Raw genomic sequence first — 25,450 nt, 5'->3', positions numbered from 1 at the left:
GGTTAGCCTTTTGAGCACTTTCTGGTATTGAGGCTAAGTAGTATTAGAATGCCGAAAAGCCTCCAATCAAACTGGCTGTGAAGAAGGCGAATGACAACGCAGATCTCGCCAAATTCTTCAGAAAGGAAGCCGAGAATCTCAATGCGCTCAAGAACAATACGACCTCAAATCTGATTAAGCCAATAGCTGCTTACGAGATCAACGGAGACAAGTGCTTACTTTTCCCCTGGGCGGAGGGAGGTAGCCTGAGCAATTGCTGGAGATGCTGGAAGGCTGGTCCCCTCGACCCAGCCGGGATGGAGTGGATTGTCAATCAATTTAGGGGTATCTTCTTAGCCCTCGGCCAGCTGCACGACTCCAACTGTCGACATGGCGATTTGAAGCCTGACAATATACTGTGGTTCAAGGATGCACGAAATAAAGGCGAGCTTCAGATTGCTGATCTTGGCCTGGCCACATTTCACCAACTGGACGCCGACACCAGGAAGAGAGAGGAGCTTGTCATTCAAACCACAACACCAACCGGCACACGTCGCTACCAGGCCCCAGAAACGGATGGAGAGCAATATCATCGTAGCAATCCGCCTCGCTCAAGATCATATGACATGTGGTCAATGGGCTGTGTCATGTTCGAGTTGCTCATATGGCTGGCATATGGTAACGACGATGTTGAAACTTTTCAACGAAGCACGCCCGACTTCTTTTGGGAACGGGTCTCCAGTTCCACAACTTTGACTAAGACATACCGCATAAATCCGGTTGTGAAACAATGCATTGATATTATGAGAAAGGATTTTCCACGTAACACGGTTTATGGAGACCTTTTCGATCTTATCAGCCATCAACTTTTAGTCTTTAATCCATCAAATGATCAAATTCCGTCCGAGACACACCGTTTGACCGCCCACGAAACAGAGGCAATCCTTGGCGATATCAACAAGCGATTGGAAGATCTGAGGTACATTCCATTGCGGTCGTCCAGGTATCCTCGGCTCCAACGCAATGGTGGGCTCTTTCCATCAGATCAGCGATCCCGAAACAAGGCGGATCATCAAGAAGTAAGAGCAAGCTAGCCTTGGCTTACACCCCAGAAATTTCTTGAGACTGACAAAGGACCTTGAAGTATGTAGGTAAAGTCATAGTGGATGGCTCGCGCAAATGACCACGGCTAACTATCCCCTTTCTTTCCTCCCATGTAGAACATGGTAAGTACCAATGGCCGAGCAACGCGCCAGCTTGCCTCTTAGAACTCAAGTACACTTTCTAACCAACTCTAGATTGTAGGCATTGCCTTTCCGAGAGTTCAGGCAAGATATCGGCCAGCTAATGTGCACCAGCTAGAAAGCAAGTTCAACGATGTATGGGATTCGACTCCAGATGAGGACCTTGCAGCGAAACTTTCCAAGACTTCTCTTTGGCTTCTGTTGCAGCCACGCCAGGGTGGCGATACGAGGTTATGCAATCGATGCACCGCAATGAAGATGGCCAATTTAGCTGTACCTTGGGCATTTCAACAGGGATGTGGACTATGCAATCTCGTCCGCCAAGCTCTTCAACGGGCACATATGCCGCTATCGACAAGACTACAATTTCAGCGCGGTACAATACACGCAGAGAATGGCTCGGATCTTCTCTCCATTTACAAACCACCAGGTATTTGAATGTTCCGCATAGTCCATCAAATGGTGCAGTTGTTGACGATGGAATCAGGAAGTATCTCCGAAGGGGAAGCGCAGGAAGGCCTACCGATACTCCCCAGTCAGGCAAGTACTGAACAGTTCACCCTTTTGAGCGAGTGGATCAGGTCATGCGATTCCGATGCGTCTCACGAGGTATGCCGCCGCAGCAAGTATCGCGATGTCACTAGCTCGCCGACACGTCTCATTGATGTACGCGATGGACTTCGCCTTGTGCCATCCGATTCAGTGCCAGTTTCTGATTACGTTGCTCTGAGTCACTGCTGGGGGAAACTCGAGAAACATCAAAGGTTTTGCCTCTACAAAGACAATATCAGCCAACTGCAGAGATCGATTCAGTTTGAGCGGCTCCCCCAGAATTTCAAAGACGCTGTAACCGTCACTCGAGGCCTTGGGGTCAGATATCTCTGGATCGACTCTATTTGCATCATTCAGGACGATGCGCAAGACTGGGAAATGGAGTCTTCTAAGATGGAAGAAGTCTTCAGCTCCGCATATGTGACTATAAGCGCAGTGTCCGCCAAATCATCCCTAGACGGGTTCCTGGGAGAAAGACCCTCCCGGGCCTGTGTTCAGGTTCAGGTGGGTGGTAAGCAGCCTCTTTATGTGTGCCCAGCCATCGATGACTTCCACCGGGATGTGGAACTCGGAGAAATCAGCAAGCGCGGCTGGGTGTTCCAGGAAAGAGCGCTTTCACGCCGCACTATTTACTACACCTCTACACAGGTGTATTGGGAGTGCGGAGCAGGCGTCCGTTGCGAGACTTTGAGGTGTCTTTACAAGTGAGTTCCATCGGTGGAGATAATAGACAATTTACTAACTATATGCGTTAAGCTCCAAGGCCGCATTCCTCGGCGACGCAAATTTCCCCCATTCGGCGCTCAACCATTACAAGGATGGCCGACAGATGCTGATCCAAGACTTATACGAGCGTTACTCTGCTCTAGAGTTTTCGTATGCATCAGACCGATCAGTCGCTATACTAGGTCTTCAAAAGCGGTTGGCAAGAGCCTTCGAGACTCGGGCAACATATGGACTGTTTGCGATATACCTGCATCGCGGGCTTCTCTGGATGCGGGATCAAGCCGAGCCAATGAAAAGCATTGCACAGCCATCAGGCCGCTACGTGCCGAGCTGGTCATGGTTCTCCAAGATGGGCGCTATCAAGTACATGGATCTTAAGTTCGACAGTGTGACGTGGACAGATGACTTTGAAAGCCCCTTCATCTGTGAGGCGTCCGGAGGTTCCATGGGCTTTACCGGCGTGAGAACTGCCAGCGGTGTTCCAGTTGTACGCGCCCTGGCCAAGGATTTGAAGCTCTCAAAAGCTGAGCTTTTGAAGAACGCCATATTTGACGATCGGGACGAATTCGAGGTTCATGAGCTGTTATTTTCTGTCATTGGCTGTGATAAGGATGAGAACAGCATGGAGGTACGGATTTCACACGGTCTGATCATACGGAAGCTTATAGAAAACTTGGATGAACGTAGTCAGGGCACGTACGAAAGGGTGGGAGTGGCATCTCTAAGGCCAAGTCAGATCATGGACGGCGGATCATGGGTAAAGGTTTGCTAGGTTGTCAGGTATTCTCGTTGATGTAAATTGAACGTTTGATGGTCTTCAAAAGAAGGAAAGATATTCTTGATATTGTCCCAGCATCTTCGAAGACAATTATACGACGGATCATTAATAGTCTGTCCAAGTCTATGAAGAAGCTGTTCTCCATTACGCTGAAGTCTGAGACCGTATGCCGTGCGTTTCACTCTGTTCAATAGCAGTCTAATTCTAGAGACCGCCTCATTCTCATGTGTCTGCGTATCCCATCGACTGCTGCATGACGCCAGCACAAAGAGGACCCGTAATTTCTCCAATTCCGGGCTTATATGAATTTCTCGTTCGCTCAAAAAAAGAATTATCGATCACTCGGGATAACATCTGATTAGATGTACCCCGCATATCAATGTACTGGCGTCATGAAGCAGTCGATGGGATATATCACGTATATCTAATTACTCCTATCGTCCTCGATGGTAAAGTGATAATAATCATAACGGCGACGACGATAGCAGCGAAGACAATGGCAGCGACGATGATAGTAGTGACGACGACGACGGCGGCGGCGGCAAAGAGTAGTCGCTCTAGTACAGGAAAATCAGGCGGTCCCTAAATCTGGCTCTTTAACATGGTTCTGCTTGTGGCTCCACAGTCGTGTCGCATTCTCAGCAAGTCTGTCTCAATGTCTTAGAAATATGACATGGCCTTGCACTTTTTATGGCGTCATCTTGGGGGTTGGCGCGAATGCAACCGCTTTGATATCCTACTTTTTTCAACTGGGCTGCAGCCGCGGCTGACTTGCATGAGGAGTCGCATTACGCTGACCAGTCAGATGGCAGTTTCGTTTCAAGCTGCCTTAGTTCATAGACTTGCCGGCTAAGACGCATGGGTGGCTAGAATCCCAACAAGAAGCAAGTATCAGGCCATCGGCGATGATCTCTCGCACCTCCAGGGTGGGTGGGACGACGTTTGACTTTATTTCCCGATGCTGAGCGAACCGAATTCGCTTTGCTTTGGCGCCAAGGGCGCTGGATTGGGATCAACATTGGCACGTCGACGCTGTACGGATACGTACACTGAACTGGCGATGGACAAGGGTGACATTTTTCAACGTTACATCAAGAAACCATCGACCAAGTCCACATTCACTTCCACATGGAACACATGGAAAAGATACGGAGCCACAAGGATCAAGTGAAAGACTTCTGTGATTGCGAACAAAAATGGCCCAGCTCGGAGCCTTTCTATAATATATATACAAGTATCATAAGATCGTATGCATCATAATGTGGTATCCTGGGTGCATCCCGTGCAAATACGCTTACTGGATAGCGACGGCGGCGACGCCGGTGCCGTAAGCGATGTTGGTAACAGGCTGGTCCTTGAGAGCGGTCGTAACGCCAAGACCGCTGGGGCAGGAAGCCTGGTTGCTGACGGCGAGGTCGAGGTTGCAGAGCTCGTCAACGCCCCAGGTGCAGGCAGAGTTCTGGATGTTGTAGAGAGCGTAGTTCTTGGCGACGAAGCTGTTGGGCTGGGCCAGGCAGGAAGCAAGGTAGTTCATGCTGTTGGCGGCAGAGAGAGGGAATTTGCCGTTGTCCTTGAGGAGGAAACCGCACTCGCTGGCGGGGACGGCCTCCCACTCCATGGAGATGGGACCACCCTGGCTGGGAGCCTCAGCGGCGCCCTTGCCGGTGCTGAGGTAGTTCCAGGCGTCGTAGGAGATGTCGTAGGCACCGCCGGACTGGTCGATGCGGAGCAGGTGGACGTAGCGCTCGCCGTTGGTGACCTTGACGCAGATGTCGTCGCAGCCGACGGAGTTGGGCCAGTAGGCGACGCGGTTGGTGTTGATCTTGCAGCCAAGAACGCCGATGGAGGAGGAGAAGGCGTCGTGGGGGGTCATGCCCGCAGTACCGGCCTTGCCGGAGTCGCGGATCGGGATGGAAGCGGCGGAGACCAAGCTGGCCGAAGCAGCGAGGATGGTGGTGAAAGCGGTAGCGAACATATTGGCTGTTGTTGAAGTGGAAGATATGAAATCTGAATCTGTTCCTAAAATGGGTCGGTTGCCGGGGTTGAAAGCTCGAGATCGAGGTATGAGATTCTTTCTCAGAAAGACTGGATGTGGTATGCTTGCAAAGGAGTGAAGCTAGTAGTTGGTATCAAGGAGTGGTTCCTGATCTGTAGAGCTTTCGGTGCCGGCCGAGGGAGTGACTGGAGGAAGAGAAGAAAGAGTAAGGATGGTTGGTTGGTGATCAGAACAGAAGCATCCCGGAGAAGATGAAACTGGGGGAGCTTATATATGAGAGTCCCATGTCTGCAAAACGAACGGATGGCAAAGCTGAATAACAGCGTTGTACCCAGGGGAGATGAGATGTCACCCACACGGACGACGAACCAGAGTCCAATGCTCGGTCCATCTACGGAAACCCACGCAGCAGGCGTCGGCGACTCCACAGCTACGCCGCAGTCGATGATGACGGTCGGCTGAAATGATCCTTTGGGGAAAAAGTGAGATTGAGAGAGTCAGCGAGGGCCGAGGCTGTGGGTGCCTCCCGACCCGCAGGCGCGAGTCGGGTCGAGCTGGTCAATCAAAAAGTGCCAGGAATCTGACAAGCAAGTCGTGGAACCACTGGAAACGTCCCTGACGCTGCGGTGATCCATCGCAACATGGAGAAACAAGGTCACAAACAGAGTTGTCAGAGCCCTAATTGAGGGGGTGGAAGAGCGCAACGCTAGGCCGGGAACGCCCCTCGAGAAGGTTGAGTTTTCAAGCCCATTGTGAACGGTTTCGGGGAAATCAGCCATGAGGAAACATGGCCAAGGCCCAAGAGGGAAAGGAGGATGCGCGCTGTCAGGGGTGAAAATCGCTCATGGGTCCCCTTCGGACGACCGAATAGAGTTTAGTGACAGGAACCGCCAGGAACCAAACGTTCTTTGGGCGCCGGACAAGGGAGTGCCCAAGCCCCAAAGGAGCCGAGGGAAGGCCTAGTTACTGTTAGTACGGGCTAAAGGGGGACCAAAGAGGCGGCACAGCGGGGGCTACGGGAGTCAGGAAAGGTGGTGGACGGCACGGCACACGGGAGTCATGTTGGTTTGCGTGGTGCTTGTGTGTAGCTTGCCCTAGGCACGCACGGTAGTGGGTTGTTGAAGGGTTTGCTGAATTGTCGGTGGACGGACGATACAAAGGATTCATGGGACGGACATGGGATGGCGATGGGACGGACATGCGTGCGATGTGTCATGTGCTCGTCCGCCAACAGACACGTTTGCATGTTGCTTTCCCCCTCTACTTGGGCTGACGGGACGGCGGATCAACGATGGCACAGATGGATCATGCAGGTACACGGCGCACCGCTCAGCGGGAAACAACGCAGAGAAGCAAGGAAAAAAGCCGCGGACGACAGAGAAGGCCTGGAGTGAGCGTGGGAACCTGACGCCACGCGGTTCCAGCCCTGACGCTTGACTCGGCGCGGAACAGTCGGCGGGCCACCCGCAGAACCGGACATGCTGGTCCATCCAGTCGGAACGAGAGAATTCGCATCCAGAAGCCTTGGAGCAGCCACGACAACGTAGCTTTGCAGCGATCGTCAGGGCGGATTTCTCAGAAAGATGCGGTGCAACCGTACTTTGATACCAAAGGAAGTAGACTTTTCCTCAGAAACCGCTCCCACTGGTCCACGGCAAGTCCCACAAGGCTCCAAGCCTGGGCGCCTTTTTGTGCCAGCTGTTATTTTGCTTTTTCCTCGTCAAAAGTTTCCAAGGAACCAAGATACCAGGTCACTCTTCCTCTTCCAAGTACCCGAGAACAGGGCACACGGCACAGCTGAGAGACTTGGTCGCGTGGTACTCCCCGCTTCCTCTGCCCAGTTCTCCCGTCCCGCCGCCAGCTTCCCACGCCGTCAGCCGGGCAGAAAACCACTCGTCCCAGCGGTCCTGATGGATGCGTGACGGCGCGTTGGCGTCATGTCGGCAGCTGGCGATGGGTCTCACGACGTTCTGGCCAAAAGTGCTTGCAGCTGTATCCATCCAGCGGAGATGGCCGCTCTTCGCCAATGGGATGAGCCGCATTGTAAGAGGGCGCAGCAAAAATTGATAGGCCGGTACTTTTATGTAACGAGAAATGTCTTACAGTGGCGTTGCTCAAAGGCGGCAACCGGTATGCAACCGGTAGAAACGCCAGGATCTTTTGGATTCCCCTCACGAGAATTTTGCGATTTCATTGTCTATTGTCAGTCTGCAGGTTTTTCTTCTCATAGTCGCTCGCAATAAGTCCGAAAGATCTTACAAATTGAGCGATTTTATGTCCGTACCTTTCCCGACACTGGCACTTGCCGAGACCCGTGAGGAGTTCTAGCCTCTGGGCCGCTTCGGCTTCCCAAGATCCGTCCCGGCAGCGGAGATGTCTCCGCCGTGCGGTCTTTTGTTCACCATGATTCAGTCGACGTCGGCAAATATGATTTTGAGCGCATATTAGTCACAATAGTTAAGATCTTGGATCGGGCAGATTGTTCACCCGCTGGATGCATGTGATGATGCTTAATAAGTTCTTGTTCATGAATCTTATGTCATCCTATTAGTGAGCCTGGTGGTACATACATCATGTCTGTCTCTTAACATCAGCAACTACGAGCGGCGACGCCCGCGTTGATGGACAAGTCAACAACAGCAAACATGTCATTTCCCCGCATCCAGTAGACACCGCATTGTAAGTGACACACTGCAAGTTTAGACGTTAGGATGCGGGGATGACAACAATCGGAAATCCAGAGTCAGAGGTTTCACCGCAGAGTGTCTCAAAGATAAAGTCTTCTGTCCCAGTCAGCTGGACTGAAGCGCGGCATCACAGCATACAAGGGAGAGATAAGACACAGGGCTTTCGCCTAAACATGCCAGCTTGCAATTGTAAAATCCAACACACCACCCACGACGAAGAGGCCTTCGGGACTTGTGAGTCAACCCTCCACAGCAAGTTCCCTGCAACATACCATGCGAAGGATCAAGGTCATGACTGTATCGCCATTGCGCCATGCGTGGGCTCCATCTCTGAATGAGATTAGTGCTGAGAATCAAACAAAGAGTGCGGTCTTTCTCACCTTGGTCATAAGTCGGTCGAAGCCTTCGCTGAGCGTGACACTGATGTGAGAGGTTCCTCAGTAGATAGGCAGACTACCCAAAGACCAACCCATGACTGAGTGTACTAGCATGACTTGAAGATCATCCTCTAGGCCGTGGCGCTTCAGAATCTCAGCTAAAAGCTGCATAATTCCGTCGACCTTTCCCACGGTCAGGCCATCATAAGAGACGCCGACGTTAAGCGCATTAATACTAGAACCGGTCTTCAGGTCTCCATGAGCCATTGTGGCTATGAGGAGGGACTTGGTTTGAAACTTTTCTTCCAGTTCAGTACCAATATCTTTGTGAAGTGCTGTTCGCACGATGTCGACTTTGTCCCTGATAGAAACAGGGAGATTGCCAAGTATGATATCCCATTTGGGATCGAATGGGAATGATGCTGCAAACGTTCCCATCCAAGGGCCCCTTTCGACTGTCATGGCTTGATTTGTGGGGGTGGGGTTGGGCATGGTGAAAAGTCGTGACAGGTTGTTGTTGACCCCCCTCAGCAAAGGACTGATGTGAGGGAAGATGTAGTGTGGAGTAATTCGTGGATGCAGAATGGCTGATAAATGTAGGGGGGAAGAGTTGTGGTTACACGTGTTGCAAACGACGATAATTATGGCCATTGACGGAGAATCGGACAAGACACAAATTTAAACTCACACGCCACAAGATCTTAGGCGCATGGATTGTGTCTGCGGACTGCCCAGGTTCTCAGTGCACTACGCTTCACGTGATCCGTCACATCATATTACGACAGCAGATTCTTACCGTATTGCAGGAAAGGTTCATTCTTTTGGGTTCTCATTAATCCTGAAGTATTTGTTCGGAACTTATCTGAGGAAAGTAGATGGTGTCGTCTATTAGCAGACTGCGGGTGGGGGAGAGACACGTGCATCCATGCCGTAAGGGTGTCAATACATAGATGGATTTTTATCTTCTTTAGAATATTCTTCACCGTGAGAGTCATACGGCAGTCAACAAGGTGCGCCTCCAGGCAGCAAACTGCGAAGAAGAAAAGTTCGAAGGGAAGAAATATTCATCGTCTTTGTTGTTCACACCGAGTTGGCTAAAAATTGACTTTAATATGCCCACAATTATTCGTATCATTAAATACGCAAATGATAACAGAGTCGGTGTTCGGTTTGATGACACCGCTCAATACTCTGAGCGACGAACATCAAGACGAGGACTAAAGCTCCTTATCACGTGGTAACTAGATCTTCCGATTTCTCAGCTCGCTAAGTTATGAATATCTGGTATTATTAAAGGCCCTATTCAATATTACATAGTGCTAAATTACCGTTTCCCGGTACCACGGGAAGTCTCATTCCGAGATAAACAGATCTTCTCGCATTTCAGTTAGCTGAATCATCTCAGGTCAGTTTCATCACGACATCCTGTCTCATCGAAGACAAGTTGAAAGTCATGTGTAGAAACGTGGCATGCCATAAATCTGTGTATTATTGTCCTCGGGTATTGTACGCTAGCGTCGTCTGACTTTGACAGGTAGAATTTGTACAACCGCACTTTGAAGGCGCTTTCGTTCACGCTCCGAGTTCTCGCTTCAGCTTGCTCCCTCAATTATCCGATACTTCAGCCAAGTGGCTTAGTTGGAGCAGAAGGTGGCGGCAATGGTGATCTGGCAGTGTCCAGAGCAGCAGTCGCCGTTGCTGGTGCAGGGCTCTGTTTCAAGAGATAATCAGCATTTGTTCTCGCGAACATCTACGACCAGAAATCCAGCCGTTTTGGGGGACAACAGGAGAGCTTCGAGTATGATTCAAGAATCACTCACTTCCACCAACGGTGCAGCGTTGCTCCAAGATCTCAGCCGCGGGAGCGGCAATGGCAGGAACAGCGGCAGCCAGGACGGCCAAAACAGTGGTGAGGGTAGAGAACTGCATTTTTGTGAGTTGGTGGTGATGAGCGGAGAGGACCGGTATTGGGATTTGATGAAGTATCTTAAGCTTGATCGAGCCTGAAGATAAAATTCGATCACTTGGCGCAACAGTCCATCTTTTATAGGCAAATTTGTTGCTCCCACCGGCGTGAAGCAACTTCTTCTCGCGGAAAGCTTCCCAGTTCCAAGTTCACCGCCAGTGGGATATCCTGTGGATCACATCTCATCTAATCTTATCAGATGAACCGAACCCAATGTTGAGTCTGTCTCCAGAGCGGGGTTGCCGGTGGTATGTGGCAGTCATTGGCTGCTTCGATCATTCTGCATTAAGACTGATATATCGGATGCTCCTTTGGGATTACTATGATGCATCGACCGGTGGGATACCGAGGGGATGAACCACTCTTATGCATAACCGACTCGGAGTTCCCAGATCTAGCAGGTGCTACCCACTTGCCGATGTCAGAGATCTTGATCATAAGGGTTCTCAAGGAGACGAGAGTAGTAGGCCCCTGGTCAGCAGGGTCAGAGAGTTACTCGAGCAGGTAACCGGAAGCGCAAGCGCTAGGTAGCCACAATTAAGCTTATTCAATGATATATGCAGGGATGTTTCCCACCTATCTGTTTTCGAGGAGCCAGTCGTTGGGTATCTCGGCGTGTCAGAATAACTACATTAATCAACCATGACCAACTGTCCAGCCGATCTCCCATTCGAAGTTCTAGCCACAATCACCAACATGATTTGATCCCTTGGGACCTTTCCAGGAGTCGGGTATTTCTCTATCACAGGTTCCCGCTCCAACTCAGCTTGCCAATCCCACCTGTCCTCGTCGATCTCAACCGGGGAAGACAGCTCGCCATTGGCATATACTTGGATGTTTGCGGTAACCACAGCAGGATCGCTCGCACGAACCGAACCCCTGATCGAAATCTTTCGGATCTCCAGACCTATTCCAGAAACATTCTCTACGTGGAGGATTTCGATCCTCAAGTCCGGACTGACGCTTCCGCGCAAAGATCCCCCGGAAAGTTTCACAACGTCGGTTTGCAGCCGAGGCGTGGCTGGGGGGCTTTCTCTGCGTCTTGTCGCAGTCTCATACGCATACGCATATCGAAGAAGATCACTATCACTCCAGCCCTTTCCAGCAAAAGTCAGGCCAACGGGCATCTTTTTGTCAGATAGAGTCCCCATTGGCACCGTCACCGCTGGCACACCGAGGTGCTTCATCGCGCGATTGCCATTGGAATACTTCACGCCATCCTGCAGCGTATGCAGCATTGAATCGCGCTTCTCCTCGGAGTCAGCCCTTCCGACGTCACCATTAGTAGGGAAGACGAGGACGTCGAACTTGTTCTCGTCCATCCAAGCCTCCAAGTCTCTCTTGCGGGCGGCCTCCAAGGCTACCAACGCTTCGGCACATCCGGGCAAGTCCTGGATCTTTTCGGGCCGCTTGCGAATAAAGTCAATCATCTCCTCGTATCGCACGTGATTTTGTTGCTCGGTGAACTCTGCAGGGTCATCCATTGGCGCAAATCCGGGGTTAACCTTTCGGCTATGCACGGTCTCTAGGCGCAAAATGGCCGGGTCGTTGTTGTACTTGAGAAAATCATCCCATGCGGTGGCAATCATTTGGCATCGCTCGGTATCCATCCACGCGTCTGGCATTCCCGGTACGTTGGCGGCCTGTCCTGGGAAATCCTGCTTGGAGTAGTTTTCGACCATGGGAAAGTCCGTCTCAATTATGGTTGCTCCTAGCGTTTCCAAATCGGTTCGAGCCTGTTCCCACAGTTGACGTGTGGCTTCCGTGCAAACTACCGAGTAGCCAGACGACGTCTGCTTTCCGATGTAGCACCTTGGAACGGCGATGCGTCTGCCCCTCAACGAGGCAGGGTCCATGAGACTGCTGTAGGTACGAGGGCGAAGGTCTGGAACCTGGGGGACAGGAACAGTTGTTTGTTCCCGCCAAAAGTCACCTCTCGGGTTCTTGTCGCCGACGAAAATGACATCCAAAACTTTGAGCATATCTGCCACTGACTTGGTGTAGGGTACGACAACGTCACACGTTGGATACAACGGCCAGAGCCCTCGAGAAGGTATGACCCCTCTTGAAGGGGAGTAAGCAACGAGAGCATTGTGCGAGGCTGGCGCTCGACCTGATGAGACGGTTTCGCTGCCAAAGCTGATGGGAGCAAACGACGCCGTGGTAGCCACGCCAGATCCGTAAGATGAGCCGGAAGCGAAGCTAGTGCAGAGGAATTCCAGGTTGTATGGGCTGATAGATCTGCCGTAGAGGCCTCTTTGACTGCCACCATCAGCCATAGGTGGCATATTAGTCTTTCCAATGAGCACGGCGCCAGCCTCGCGGAGAAGGTTCACGACGGCCGCGTCAGATGACGAGACGAGGTGTTCGAAAGCCGGTGAGCCTGCGGCTACTGTGAGACCCTTGGCTTGAAAGCTGTCTTTGATGGTGAAAGGAATGCCTTCGAGGGGTCGCGGCGGCTGCCCCGAGGCTCGGTAGGCATCTGATGCTTGAGCTTCTTCAAAGACCTTGGGGTTGAGGACGCAGATCGAGTTGAGGAGAGGGCCCCGGCAGTCGTATTTTCCAATGCGATGTAGGAAGCGCGCCACGAGGTCAACACTTGTCAATCTTGTTGTGGACAGTGCATGTTGCAACTGGCCGATGGTTGCCTCCGTTATGTCGAGAGTATGCAAGACGGTCATCTTGGTTGGTGCCGGTGGTTTCAACCTGAGCAAACGAAACAAGCGATTGCCGATGATTCAAAGGGTCCGAAAATGAAAATGCAACAATTGTTGGCCTTGAGCGAAAGATTTCTGCCAAATCACCCATTTTATACGGCATCTTGAGCGAGTCTCTCGCGAAGCCCAACTGATGTTAGTGACTGGGAGGGAATGTCGAGACGATGTCGAAGCTGAAGGTGGAGACGAGGGAGGGAAGGTCGAGCCGGAATTGGGTGCGAAAATGCCCAAATCGTGCTAAACACCAGAATCCGCAGCCTCTGATTGGTCAGCGCCGATTCCCGAGTTTCGCGAATTTCCGCGCACCGCTACTTCAACCCGGAAATATCCATCGATGTCGGGACGCAGTCCGAGATGCTCGGATTCACCCATACGGTCACCTGTTTGACAAAAGCTGGCCTGGATGTTCTGCGGCAATTTCAAGTGTGGCTTCGCAGCTTCGTGAAGTGGGCGGCGCAAATTCGCCCGATGTATGTCCAACATTAACACCATCTTCAGCCATCCATGGATGGGGCGTATAAATTTGCAGACGTTCTGAGAAACATAACTTTGGACCGAATTCACCAAGTTTTAGGGTTGTGTGTTCGAAATAGAGCCATAAGTGTAGGTAAGGACCACAACCTTTTCGACAGACGAAATGTCGGCTGCGGTTTCGGTTTCATGAATGATCGCCCGAGAAGACCTTTATCTTATCCATCACCGAAGCCTAGATTTTTGCTGCTCCCGAGAAGATGATCTATTGTGCGTCGAGTCTTCAGTAGCATCAGGTTTGAAATCAGCGCAGAACAGACTTTTTTCCGTTTTAGGAAGTAGCAAGTCGTTGCTGTCAATCCACCAGATCGTCGCGCTAAGGTGTCAGCTTGCACTCCATTATCTCAAAAAGGCAACAAGCCTTTCCCATAGCCACATAATTCCTACCGTCTGAACAGTGGCATTGTCCAATCAGCACAAGTCCGAGGCTCTTCAGCCACTGAACCGTCTAGGTAGCCTTCGAACAGAGGTCAAATTACGCATGCCAAGTCTTCAGCTGCCAGGCATGTTCCAACTCGTCGACAGAACAACTCCATTTTGTTGACGGCTGAAGTCCGCTTCAGTTCACGTCATCAGCCCTACAGATCACCAAGCCTAGTGAATGTCAGCATTCAAGCATCGCTAAGCATCGCTGGCTGTGCCTTTCAGCGGCAACTGCGGGCGCCAAACAGGATGTCTCACCCTGAATAATACCGGTAGATCTTTTATCTGGCAGGTATGCTGACATCGGTGGCTTCCAGGTTGAAGATAAATATTGCCGAACCCCTCCATAAAAGATTCTCGATTTGCAAGACACGACTCACCACCAATTCATTAAATTACCAACAGGCTCTACATCAAATAAGTAGCAAACGCGACCAGCATCATGCCATTTTTGCAAAAGAGCGACGAGCCTCAGCCGACCGGGCCGCCATGCGAAGTCCTTCGCATCAACAAGCGCTTCGGCGGCGCCCAAACGACGATCGACCGCATCGACCTGGTCACTGGCTTCGCGACACCATTCTACGTCCTGCACAACAATGACGAGAAATCCATTGCCGTGATCCACGCCGATCCCCGCGCACAGCAAATGTCAGATCAGGCCCTTGCAACAGCACAACGGCACTCGCTCTCCTCAAAGATCGATGTTGTCTTTCGCGGCATGCCGTTCAAGATGAAAGGAAACGATTTGGGCATGGGGCACGATTTTGATTACATGGGCGTGCGGTACAGCTGGAGGCTGTCGAGTTGGACGGGCTCCACAGGGACAATTTTCATGGAGGATGCGAATGGGAGGCTGTTGGCGAGGTGGAAGAGGAAGCCTGACGGGAACGGAACGAGCCCGACTTTTGAGGTGTACGTGCCGCCACAGAGTATCGATATGGACATGGTGATTGTGACGGGGTTGGCTTCGATTCAGTATTGGGTTAAGGAGAAGAAAGATACCATTGCAGTAGTGGGGGATCTTCTCGGGGCGTCGTTGTGATGACACATGGAGTTCTAGTTTTGTTTTCCAGTCGTGTTCTCTCAGATGTTCATGGCGACTCGCAACTATTGAAATCAATCAGCAAGGTTTCCGATCTTCAGCATCTGTACTGGATTGCAGAACTGTGGAATTCACGTCAGGTTTAAGCCCAAATCATGAGCACCAGTAGAGTAAGAACAATTCTCATAACAGTTGAAAAGTCTATCAACATGTTCTTTGAATCTCAAGGCATCTGCCGTAACCCATGGTACCTGTTGCCGGTATTGAAGCTTGCCTTTGCCTGCATTTCGTCCCATCTTTCTCCGCAAGGCCCCAGAGGTCTTATCAGCAAAACAGGAAAGCGCACATCTCGACATTATTTCACAACCTACTTAGGTCGCTCCTTCTCTTCGATACTCCAAGCGGTTCGACTAAAAGCAAAAGTTTGCTCTTGCCCTTTCCCATCCAACCCTTGCCCCCACAAGCGTTTCTTTTCTTTTCCAAACCTCTCACTCTCCAGTCTGTCGCTCCCACAACTACGATAGCTTCAAGCAACCTCTCTTCTCGCACAAGCAGTCTCTCCTTGATCTTCAAGCTTCCAACGTCGCTCTTCATTCATTATTTTTTTTTGACATTCTCACGTTCCTTACAACCTGCACAATGGATACCTATTTCGAGCGCCTCTTCACCTTCCACACCACGGGCTCAGAGTCTGGCGACGGCGAGGGCATGAAGTGGCCCATCAACACCCTCCGCCCCGAGGACATGGCTGGAGCAGGCTTCTACTACACTGGTATCGAAACCAAGACATCTGACAGCGTTACCTGCTTCTCGTGCCAGATGCAGGCGTGGAAGTGGAAAAGGAAGGACGACCCTTTCACCGAGCACTCGACAGGCTCGCCCAAGTGCGAGTACGTCACCACCCAGCAGTTCGACGACCGCCACAACCTTTTCCTCATGGAGAAGGAGGGCAAGAAGGCCTCCAAGCAGAGCAGCCCTGACACCCTGGACGGGCCTGCCACGCCCCCCGAGACCCCGACCAAGCCCAAGGCCACCACCAAAAGATACCAATACCGCCGCAGAATGGTTCTGTCGCCCATCTACACAGTCTACGACAGCTGCCCTACCAATGAGCAGACCCAAGACACTGTCCACCGAGACACCGACAAGCAACCCGTTGAGATTGCGATTACCGCTGGTGACACCAAGTTCACCATCCAGGTGACCGATGTCAGCCCCAGAGGTACGTTGATCCGACATATTACTCACTCGACACATCACTGAAATGTACAAATAGGCACCAAGCGTCTTCGTATCGACTGAAGTGATGAAGCTGCTACTACTTTCGCTCATTTCCTCGTTGAATATCAGGCGGGCAGTGACAGATCCGCGCCACTTGCTGAAATACTGTCAGTCACACCACAAGACCTCGTAAGGCAAGAACGGCAAGGCTGACTTTTGATCAACAGAAAGAGTACACTTACACTTGCCCGCGACGCGATGCAATATGACGACATTGCGGAAGAATATTTGCTGAGATATCACACGCCATAGGACCAAATTCAGGAGTGGCCCGGTTTGTTTCCAATGAACCACACGACACCCACACCGGTGGTTCGAAACGGAGGAAGAGGCTGTACCACATTTTCTACTTACACACTTGCTACGGTCCACAGGACAGATGTTGAGGATATTGAAGGATTTGATTGCACGTGGTTGAAGGATGTGTGGCAAATGGGAGGAAATGGAAATCATCCGTCGAGTCACACATTCGAATAGCTTCTTTCCAATATCACTCGCTTCCTAGCCTCAGATCCCCAAACCTGCGTGATGTCGAAAGTAGATGTGGCGAATGGGGTTCGCACCCGTCCCGTGATGTGCGGTGAGACAAGCCCGCTCAAGACCCTCTGCGCAGATGCGGTCAACCTAGGCAGGCGACACTGACACCGCAGGCGGCAGCCACGTTGCCAAACTCACACAGATTACCATCCTCAGTCTTTAAATTTTGCGATTCGAAGTGAAGAGAAGATTCGGAGGCTTGTGGGGTTGCGGGAGCTCACATGCAGCAAACATGCCTTAGACGTCAAGCGACGATCACCAAGCTCACCGATAGGAAGGCACATCTTCAAAAGCACATTGCATGCGAATCCTCCAAACAAGACTTGAGATCCTACCCGCCAATCCCCAGGCTTCAACGACATTCAAACAAGCAGCGGACGCCTCACCAATCCGCCTGCCGCCCATCCTGCCTGATTCAGCACTTTGAAGTCGGGCTGTACCACACACACAGGCCGCAGACGCGGGGAAGTAGAAGTAGAAATGGAAGTATCCGTACTAAGCTACACCTACCTCCTGACGAACGAATGACAGAGACCGGCGAGGTCCTTCAGCCACTTGACGTGCGGGCATGTGGTGTGGTGCACCGCCGGGCGGGTGCGTGTGGTTTGCCTGTTCGCGCTACAGTGGAACCCGCTGTCAGGCGGGTGAGGGCCGGCGGAGTTTTTGGCTGCCCTGCAGTGTGCTTTTGTCGGGTGCCTGTGTGGCTGCGGCGCGGGAGCGGGAGGTGAGCGTGGCTCGTGACTTGACTGCCGTGCTGCGGCCGGGGCGGCGATGCGGCGGGCAGATGTGTGTGTGACTGTTGAGAGTAGGCAGGCTGACAACGCTTGATGATGCCTAGACATATATAAATCACAGGTCAAGGCCGTTGAAGAAATTATCAAGATCTGGACGCAAAGAGTCGAGAGAGGCAGTCATCAGAAAAGTCGAAGCCACAAACCATCAAGAAACCATCACAACCACCACCAACAAACGGGAAACAACACACAAAAAAACAATGACGACCGTTAGCCAGACATACCGACACGGACGCTCGGGGCGCAACCCGCTCAGGACAGTCTGGCGCGAGACGTACGAGGTCTGGGACGGCGTCTGCTACGGCGTGGGCAAGGCCTACTTCAAGATCACCGGCAAATGGTGATTGATTGATTGATTCGCGCGCCGCCTTTTTTCTACAGCCATACTTTCGGGGGGGTTTACGGGAGGTCGCAGGCGCAGATTAATTCGCCGAGACGAGATACACGAAAAAAGGGCTGAGCGAGATCAAGCATTTTTGGTTTTCTTGTTTTTTTAGGGGACATCCCTCCCCCCCTTCTTTGACGATCGCGAACGATACGATACGATAGACGGACGGTGCGACGACGCGAATGACGGCGGCGGGACGAACGCTACGCTGGGCAGATGAAGATTGACAAGACGGAGCGTCCACCGATGACGTCGGGCACCAGACAGCAAGCACAGCACACAGTGGACAGCGACAAAAAATCTCGATCAGCGAGCGAGCGACTGAGCGCGACCCCATCAACTTGACACGGACTTGAGGGGCGGCCGTCGTGCTGGCTACCGGGGGAGACCCAGGGGCTGGTGCTGGTCGGCGCATGGAACGAGACGTCGGGTGAGGCGAGGCGGCGACCGGGGATTCCGCTGCGAGGAGGCCGCGGGAGGAGCGTTTGGCCGAGGGAGGTTCAGCGGGACGGGTGGGATGAGGAGCTGAAAGACTGAAGTGCGATGGCAATGCTCAGCTGTGGTTGTTGTCGACGATTTGGATTGATTGAAACGCGGTGATGGAGGGGCGAAACGCGGGTTTGCCAATAATAACAGCGTCAACCCGGGCAATCAGGGGGAGACAGTAGGGACAAACGCGAGACTTTTTCGCTTCAGAGTTTTGGCGGGCTGGGATGAACATCAACGGGGCACAGCACAGGCACTGCCGGAAGTTTGATAAGCAATGCCAGAGATGGGGATGTGCGATGGATTTATTTTGGAGACATGATTACATAGTTACCCTGCGAAGGCACAGAGACGGAGGATAGATTTAGAAACAAGAAAAACAAGCAATGATGAACATGTCGCCTGGAGCAGGATTGTTGGATGATGGTGCTGCAAGGCAGATGAACAAGTGTCGGTCGGTCCACTGAAAGACCACAATTATTATCGATTCACAGTCACGGTCGTCGTCTCTGCCTTGCACTGAGAACTGGACTGTAGGCAGTGAGTGGACTGGGAGCATGAACATCAAATTCCAGGTGGTGCCAATGAAGGCGGGTGACTTGTCGAATCGGGTGTGCTGGGCCAATTTCGGCTCCACTGGACGTCTTGTTTGGGCTAAAGCGCGTAAATTAACTTAAGGTGGCCCCAAGAAAAGAGAGTTAATTGACTCCCGCCGCCGTCACTATTTTTGTCGGTATTTTATTTCTACAGGCTGCTGCTGCGCACTGTATGTTTCTGACTCGGGTGGCCTGGGTGGGATGGGATGGTCCATGGATGGATGGATGGATGGATGGTGGTTTCGTCGGAGACCTTGGAGGCCGTCCTGCAGACTGCAGTGTGCCTCGTATTCTTTTGGGGGTTGATGGAATTTCAATGTGTTGCTGCATCGATAATCGTCATTCTGCCTGACTTGGACTTGGACTTGGGGTCGTCTGGTCTCGTCGTGATTGCGCTGAACTTTTCGCAAGCTCAAGCCAAAGTCTAAAATACGAAGGACGAGTGTGCAGTAGGGCTATGCGGCTTGGCACAGTAGCGTCGTCATAGAAGAACGAGATAGCAAGTCACCACTTACCACTGACACCAAGTACGGATATAGGTAGCGCAAGACATCGGACCGGTTGGTTCGAGGTTGATGGATGGATGCGCGATGGACGATGGGTGGCAGTTGGACGTGTGGTATGATTGGAGGGGGACGTCCGTGACAGTGCCTGTGGACTGGACCGAGATTGGAATTTGGCGCCAACGGCCCCTCTGTGAATCTCACAAGCACCCAGGCGAGGTCTCCTCAGTGGATGGCGAGGAGTGGCTGTGATGCAGGCCTACGGGAGATCTGGACCGTCCGTCGGCAATGTGTGTTGTGTTGTTGGTCTTTCGCAATGTTTGGTTTTCTTGGTTCGGCCAATGTTTGCATTGCCATTGCATGTGGCTCATTCTGATGAAGTGCCCCCGGGGGGGAGTTAGCGGACACAGGGAAGGCGGACTGATGTGGAGCAATATCCGATGGCCGTATGTTGATTGTAATAACGATTGCAAGGAGTGCCGTCGGCGACTGACTTCCCGATTCGACGTGTGTTTGGCCGAGCGGCCTTTGGCTGATGAGTTCGCATTGGCAGCGTTCTCCAAGATCTTGGACGGCCTGAAGGGGAGACGGTGTCGCGCTGGGCGGCGGGCTGGGCAGAGGCAGCTGAAATGAGTTTGACCTCGACCAAGCGATCCCCGATGTGAAGTCTGGCAGATGGAGGGGCGGGTTGACAGCGTGAGTTGGGGTCTTGGGGGATAAAAAGAGGCGCAGAATGGACGACAAGAAATGCCAATGCTTGAGCGGATTGATCTCTTGGCGGTCTTGACGCCAATTGAGTAGGTAGACCGTAGATGTTTAGATCTGTCGATGGCGAGTCGGTGCTTGGCGGCAATACTGCGGTAGCTTGTCGAGTGCTACTCAGGTATGGCGAAGGCAGGCGGCGGAAGTGATACAGAGTACTATTGGCGATGATTTACCGTTGGACCGTGACGGGCGGTACTCGATGCCTGCATCATTGACCGGAGGGATGTGCGATGATGGGTGGATGGGTGGATGGGGTGGTGGTGGGTGGTAGGGGGGCCGGCGTCCGTAGGTCCCGGTCTGGGAAAATCAGCCGCTACTCCAGGCCGAAGCTCACCTGTGTGGAGATTGCCCCTATTTCTCGCCATTTTGACTAACGGCCTTGGGGGAGAGGAGCAGAGAGCGGTCATGGCATGGTGTTGATGGTGGTGGAAGGGCAAGGAAATGATGGCTCGTTAGCATTGTCCGTCGCAAATGGTGTGGCAGCCAGATAGAGCGGTATGTCGGCCGTTATGTCATCCGTCATTGCTGACCGTTTGCACACTGTGGCGTACTGTGATGGACTGTGGCAGGCAGGAGGCTCTCACAGGCTTGAAACGAGATGAACCTGGCCTGGGCGGTTCCCGGGGGGCCACTATGCAGTAGGTCTGGTCGGGAGAGTGATGCGTGATGCGTGACTGGGTACGCAGGTACCTCGTGATCCAGCCATGTCTCGCAGCGGCTTCAGGTACCATGTCGACCGCCTCAGGTTTTTGTGGTTTGTGGCCATTGGTCGCTGGTGTCTGATGCGATGCGGTGGTTTCTAGAGAAGGGCTGAAGCAGTGAACAAGACAGACTAAACAGCTGCGCCTCCTCGAAACGTGCGACGACCGTTTGAATACGGGTTCCTTCCTGCCTTTAGCACCTTAAGGTAGGTTAAGTAATTGGAATGGGATGAGGTGAGGAATGGGATGAAGAAGGGGAAGGAAGTAGACTCATCACACACACACTGTCCTTCCTTCCGCGCTTCCATCGCATCGCACCTGCTGCTGCTGCTGCTGCCGCTGGTGCACCGCTACAGAAAGAAGGAACAGACACAGAAGACGAGGAAAGAACCTTCAAGCTTACCTGCAAGGAAGGAGCTAGTCCCAAAGTGGCACTAACCAGGAAGGAAGGCGCCCCTGGCCCCCACACCCCTGTCCGTGTTCCTGGCGCCTTCCCTGCCGCAACCCTGCAGCCTGCACTTGCAGTCTCTGGCAGAGGGCAGAGGGCCAGTTGCTGCACCTTGTTGCCCGCTGTTAATTCCACGTCCTTGGTGGTCTAGCCTGCTTTTCCTGCTGCTTGCCCAGGCACACCAGGCGATCCCATTTGGCACTTGCATCCTCCCCAATCTCTCTTAACTGGAGAGTCCTAGAGCAATGGAGCACTGGAGCACTGGGGCTGCCGGTGGAGGCGGGCGACGGGGGAGGGAAACGGTACGAGGATACGGATGGGCGCAGGACCCGCTCCGCCAAGATATTCCATTCCAGGGCCCGTTTCCAACTGCTTTTCTACCGTCGCTCCCTCCCTTCACATCGCCTCCTTCCTCCTGCTACTTCTCCTTTTCCCTCCCCCGTGTGTTTCCTCTAAACCGTCACTCCCTCAACAGTCGCTTTTTCATTTTTTAGGGGAACTATTCTTTTTAGGAGAGAAGAGAAATATTCATTGCGCTTGATTCATCTTGCCGAATGTTGTGTCTCTGAACCCTATTCTTTTAATTTCATCACCAATCCAACCAAACACTCGACTTCACACACTCATTACCAGAACTCGTTATTTTACCACCCTTTCTGTCGCGCCCAAGGAATTCTCCAGTCTCCGATTTGATTTAGGTCTCCGACGTCATCCACCCGACCGACGACATCTTTCCACATCGATCCCGACGACCGAACTTCCACCGCTTCACCAATCCACCAAAAACACAAATCCGTCACAATGGGCAAAGTCGCTGCTGCCGTTTCCGCGGCCCTGTTGCTCGCCAGCAACGCCGCTGCTCTCGACCCTATCGTCATGAAGGTATGCCAATACCCACGAATCCAATCCCTCTCCAGTCGCAGCCAGCTAACCCACCTCCCAGGGCACCAAGTTCTTCTACGAGAACGGAACCCAGTTCTACATCAAGGGTATCGCCTACCAGCAGGACACCGCCGCCGCCGGTGGCGAGTCCAAGACTGGCGAGTTCAAGGACCCCCTCGCCGACGAGACCGCCTGCAAGCGCGACGTCCCCATCCTGGCGAAGGCTGGCACCAACACCATCCGTACCTACGCCATTGACCCTACCGCGGACCACTCCGCTTGCATGAAGCTCCTCTCCGATGCTGGCATCTACGTTGTCTCCGACTTGGGAGAGCCCAAGACCTCCATCAACCGTGACGACGCTCAGTGGAACACTGATCTGTACACCCGCTACACCGCCGTCATCGACGAGCTCGCCAAGTATGACAACACCATCGGCTTCTTCGCCGGTAACGAGGTCTCCAACAACAAGACCAACACCGAGGCTTCCGCCTTCGTCAAGGCCGCCGTCCGCGACTCCAAGAAGTACATCAAGGACAAGGGCTACCGCTGGATGGGTGTTGGCTACGCTGCCAACGATGACGCTGATATTCGCGACAACTCTGCCCACTACTTCAACTGCGGCGACCAGGACTCCGCCATCGACTTCTGGGGCTACAACATCTACTCCTGGTGCGGTAAGAACACCATGGCTGGCTCTGGCTACGAGACCCAGGTCCAGTTCTTCAAGAACTACTCCGTCCCCGTCTTCTTCGCTGAGTACGGCTGCAACATCCCCGACGGTGCCGAGGGCCGTATCTTCCAGGAGACCACTGCCCTGTACGACACTGAGATGACCGAGGTCTTCTCCGGCGGTATCGTCTACATGTTCCACCAGGAGGCCAACGACTACGGTCTCGTCAAGGTTTCCAACGGCAAGGCCACCACCATGAAGAACTACGACGCTCTTGCTTCCCGCGTCCTGGCTGCTACCCCCTCCGCCGTCCAGATGGACTCCTACTCCCCCACCAACGAGCCTGCCGAGTGCCCCCCTGTCAGCTCTACCTGGGAGGTCAACGGCAAGGCCCTTCCCCCCACCCCCAACAAGGACCTCTGCTCTTGCATGGTTTCCAGCCTTTCTTGCACTCCCAAGTCCGGCCTGAAGGCTTCCGCCATCGGTGAGATGTTCGGCTTCATCTGCGGTGCCGACGCCTCCGCCTGCTCTGGTATCTCCGCCAACACCTCCACCGGTGTCTACGGTGCCTACAGCATGTGCAACGCCGAGCAGAAGCTTGCCTTCGTCCTCGACACCTACTACAAGAACCAGAAGAAGGCCAGCACCGCCTGCGACTTCGACGGCCAGGCCCAGGTCATCACCCCCTCTTCCACCAACGATACCTGCAAGACTGCCCTCGCCTCCGCCGAGGCCGCCAACTCTGCCGCTGCCACCGCCACCGCCCCCGTTGACTCCACCGCCAACCCCAGCTCTAGCGCCTCTGGCAACGCTGCCCCCGGCAACGTCTACCAGCCCCTCTTCACCTTCGGCTCCGTTGCCGTCGGCACCTACCTCGTCGCCGCCGTCGGTGTCGGTGCCGCCATGGTCGCTCTGTAAGCGATGCCAATTACTTGATGATTTGAGGAGGACCAAACCCGGGCGCCCGAGAAGATGTGGGCGACGTACTTTTATGCGAGCGTGTAAGATATCCAAGCAGGGCGGCATCAGTTGCCAGCCCTGGTATAATACAGTCACGGCTCGACAGGATTACTCATTTTTATTATGGCATGAGAGGCTCTTTTGTGTATTGTCATCATCACATGGCGTTGGGACCTCGCTGGCAGCAGCTATACTCTGCTTCATGACTCTGGCCTCGCGAAAAGAGGCTTGTATTGTTTTCTAGGTGTCTTTTGTGCGATGAATAGAACCCTTTTTCTCTTTGTTCATTTTGTGTCCCAATTTCTCAAGTGACCTCCCGTCTCGTGGCGTTCAATGTGTGATGTCTTGGCGGCCGTGACGCCGCTGCTCATCTCGGTAAGCAGCCTTGGCATCTGGGCGACTTTCCCTCTGTCGCCGGCACTGCCTCGTCCTTGGTGAACTGGACATGTCTTGGCGATGGAAAGGGGCAGACGAATTCTTGAACCCTTTGGGCGGAATTCATCTTGAGGCATTTCACGAAGTCCTTGGCGGATGCGGTGAGCTCCTCGGCGCGCTTGGGTTTCGGGCTAGAAGGCTTGTAGATCTTGCTGGGTGTCTTTGCTGTCGAGGCTCCGCTTCGACGGTGTAAGATGACTTTCATGCCTGCCCAAGCGTTGGCCCGAAGAGATTGGTCTCGGCGATTGGTTTGGAGATTGTCCAAGATGTGCCTAGGAAAGAGGTTGCAGGCCTTGGGTGGTTGATGAGTTTCAGTGCGAGGTAGCTTAAGTATGATGTGTGTACGCCTTGGCGTTTTTGAGGAGGCTATCTTTCGCCTGCCCTTCTGTCCAGGCCTCGTCACGCGACGGTGAATCGCGTTGGTGATCAAAAGTCACACGTCGTTGATGGCGTCGCACATGACTGCCAGCAGTACTCAAGAGACCCTCTCATTTTCTTGTGTCTGGGCGGCTGCAATTTCTGTGTACTTGGTGACTTCGATGAGGATGACGACAATGGGCGACGATCATGGGCGACGACGATAGATGGCGACGATAGACGACAATCATGGGCGACGACGATAGATGGCGACGATAGACGACGATCATGGGCGACGACGATAGATGGCGACGATAGATGGCGACGATAGATGGCGACGATAGATGGCGACGATAGACGACGTTGCTGTGTTCTCTGCCTCTGTTCACCTGCCCTACTGTCGCTCCTGTCCCCACAATGACGGTCCCATCTAAAGGCCCGGCTTCCAGGTCAGCTCCGCTTGCTGTTGGATTTACACGCATTGCATAGATGAGATATAATTGGACCAATCTGATGAAGAAATCTGCCAAAACCCTACATCTTATCTGTGTCCTTTTCGTGCCCAATACCCAGAATCGGTAGCTTGTCATTCCCAACAGCAACCACTCCCAGTCAAATTCGCTCAT

The 25,450-nt window shown here is 52.9% G+C and overlaps 7 protein-coding genes across 7 annotated transcripts; 4 read left to right on the top strand and 3 right to left on the bottom strand.

Moving 5' to 3' along the window:
• Positions 1-2,850: 2,850 nt before the first annotated feature.
• Positions 2,851-3,273, top strand: COL26b_004576 (uncharacterized protein; the record flags this gene model as incomplete). The annotated part of the gene is made up of 2 exons (XM_053177450.1): positions 2,851-3,129; positions 3,238-3,273. 2 exons carry the CDS (start codon positions 2,851-2,853, stop codon positions 3,271-3,273), a joined length of 315 nt encoding a protein of 104 aa, XP_053038564.1.
• A 1,300-nt stretch (positions 3,274-4,573) lies between these two features.
• On the bottom strand, positions 4,574-5,254 carry COL26b_004575 (uncharacterized protein; the record flags this gene model as incomplete). The annotated part of the gene is made up of 1 exon (XM_053177449.1): positions 4,574-5,254. One exon carries the CDS (start codon positions 5,252-5,254, stop codon positions 4,574-4,576), a length of 681 nt encoding a protein of 226 aa, XP_053038563.1.
• Positions 5,255-9,973: 4,719 nt separating this feature from the next.
• COL26b_004574 (uncharacterized protein) lies at positions 9,974-10,268 on the bottom strand (the record flags this gene model as incomplete). Its single annotated transcript, XM_053177448.1, has 2 exons — positions 9,974-10,050; positions 10,160-10,268. The coding sequence occupies 2 exons, from the start codon at positions 10,266-10,268 to the stop codon at positions 9,974-9,976; spliced, it is 186 nt and encodes a 61-aa protein (XP_053038562.1).
• Positions 10,269-10,937: 669 nt separating this feature from the next.
• On the bottom strand, positions 10,938-12,986 carry COL26b_004573 (uncharacterized protein; the record flags this gene model as incomplete). Its single annotated transcript, XM_053177447.1, has 1 exon — positions 10,938-12,986. One exon carries the CDS (start codon positions 12,984-12,986, stop codon positions 10,938-10,940), a length of 2,049 nt encoding a protein of 682 aa, XP_053038561.1.
• Positions 12,987-14,418: 1,432 nt separating this feature from the next.
• Positions 14,419-15,018, top strand: COL26b_004572 (uncharacterized protein; the record flags this gene model as incomplete). The annotated part of the gene is made up of 1 exon (XM_053177446.1): positions 14,419-15,018. One exon carries the CDS (start codon positions 14,419-14,421, stop codon positions 15,016-15,018), a length of 600 nt encoding a protein of 199 aa, XP_053038560.1.
• A 639-nt stretch (positions 15,019-15,657) lies between these two features.
• COL26b_004571 (uncharacterized protein) lies at positions 15,658-16,320 on the top strand (the record flags this gene model as incomplete). Its single annotated transcript, XM_053177445.1, has 2 exons — positions 15,658-16,240; positions 16,295-16,320. 2 exons carry the CDS (start codon positions 15,658-15,660, stop codon positions 16,318-16,320), a joined length of 609 nt encoding a protein of 202 aa, XP_053038559.1.
• Positions 16,321-22,318: 5,998 nt separating this feature from the next.
• On the top strand, positions 22,319-23,990 carry COL26b_004570 (uncharacterized protein; the record flags this gene model as incomplete). Its single annotated transcript, XM_053177444.1, has 2 exons — positions 22,319-22,399; positions 22,461-23,990. 2 exons carry the CDS (start codon positions 22,319-22,321, stop codon positions 23,988-23,990), a joined length of 1,611 nt encoding a protein of 536 aa, XP_053038558.1.
• Between the last annotated feature and the right edge of the window lie 1,460 nt (positions 23,991-25,450).

This window comes from Colletotrichum chrysophilum, assembly GCF_026319265.1.
Source record: "Colletotrichum chrysophilum strain AFK26 chromosome Unknown scaffold_28, whole genome shotgun sequence".
Lineage (NCBI taxonomy): Eukaryota > Fungi > Ascomycota > Sordariomycetes > Glomerellales > Glomerellaceae > Colletotrichum > Colletotrichum chrysophilum.
Note: the sequence above shows the minus strand (reverse complement) of the source record. Positions and strands in the feature narration are given on the sequence as shown.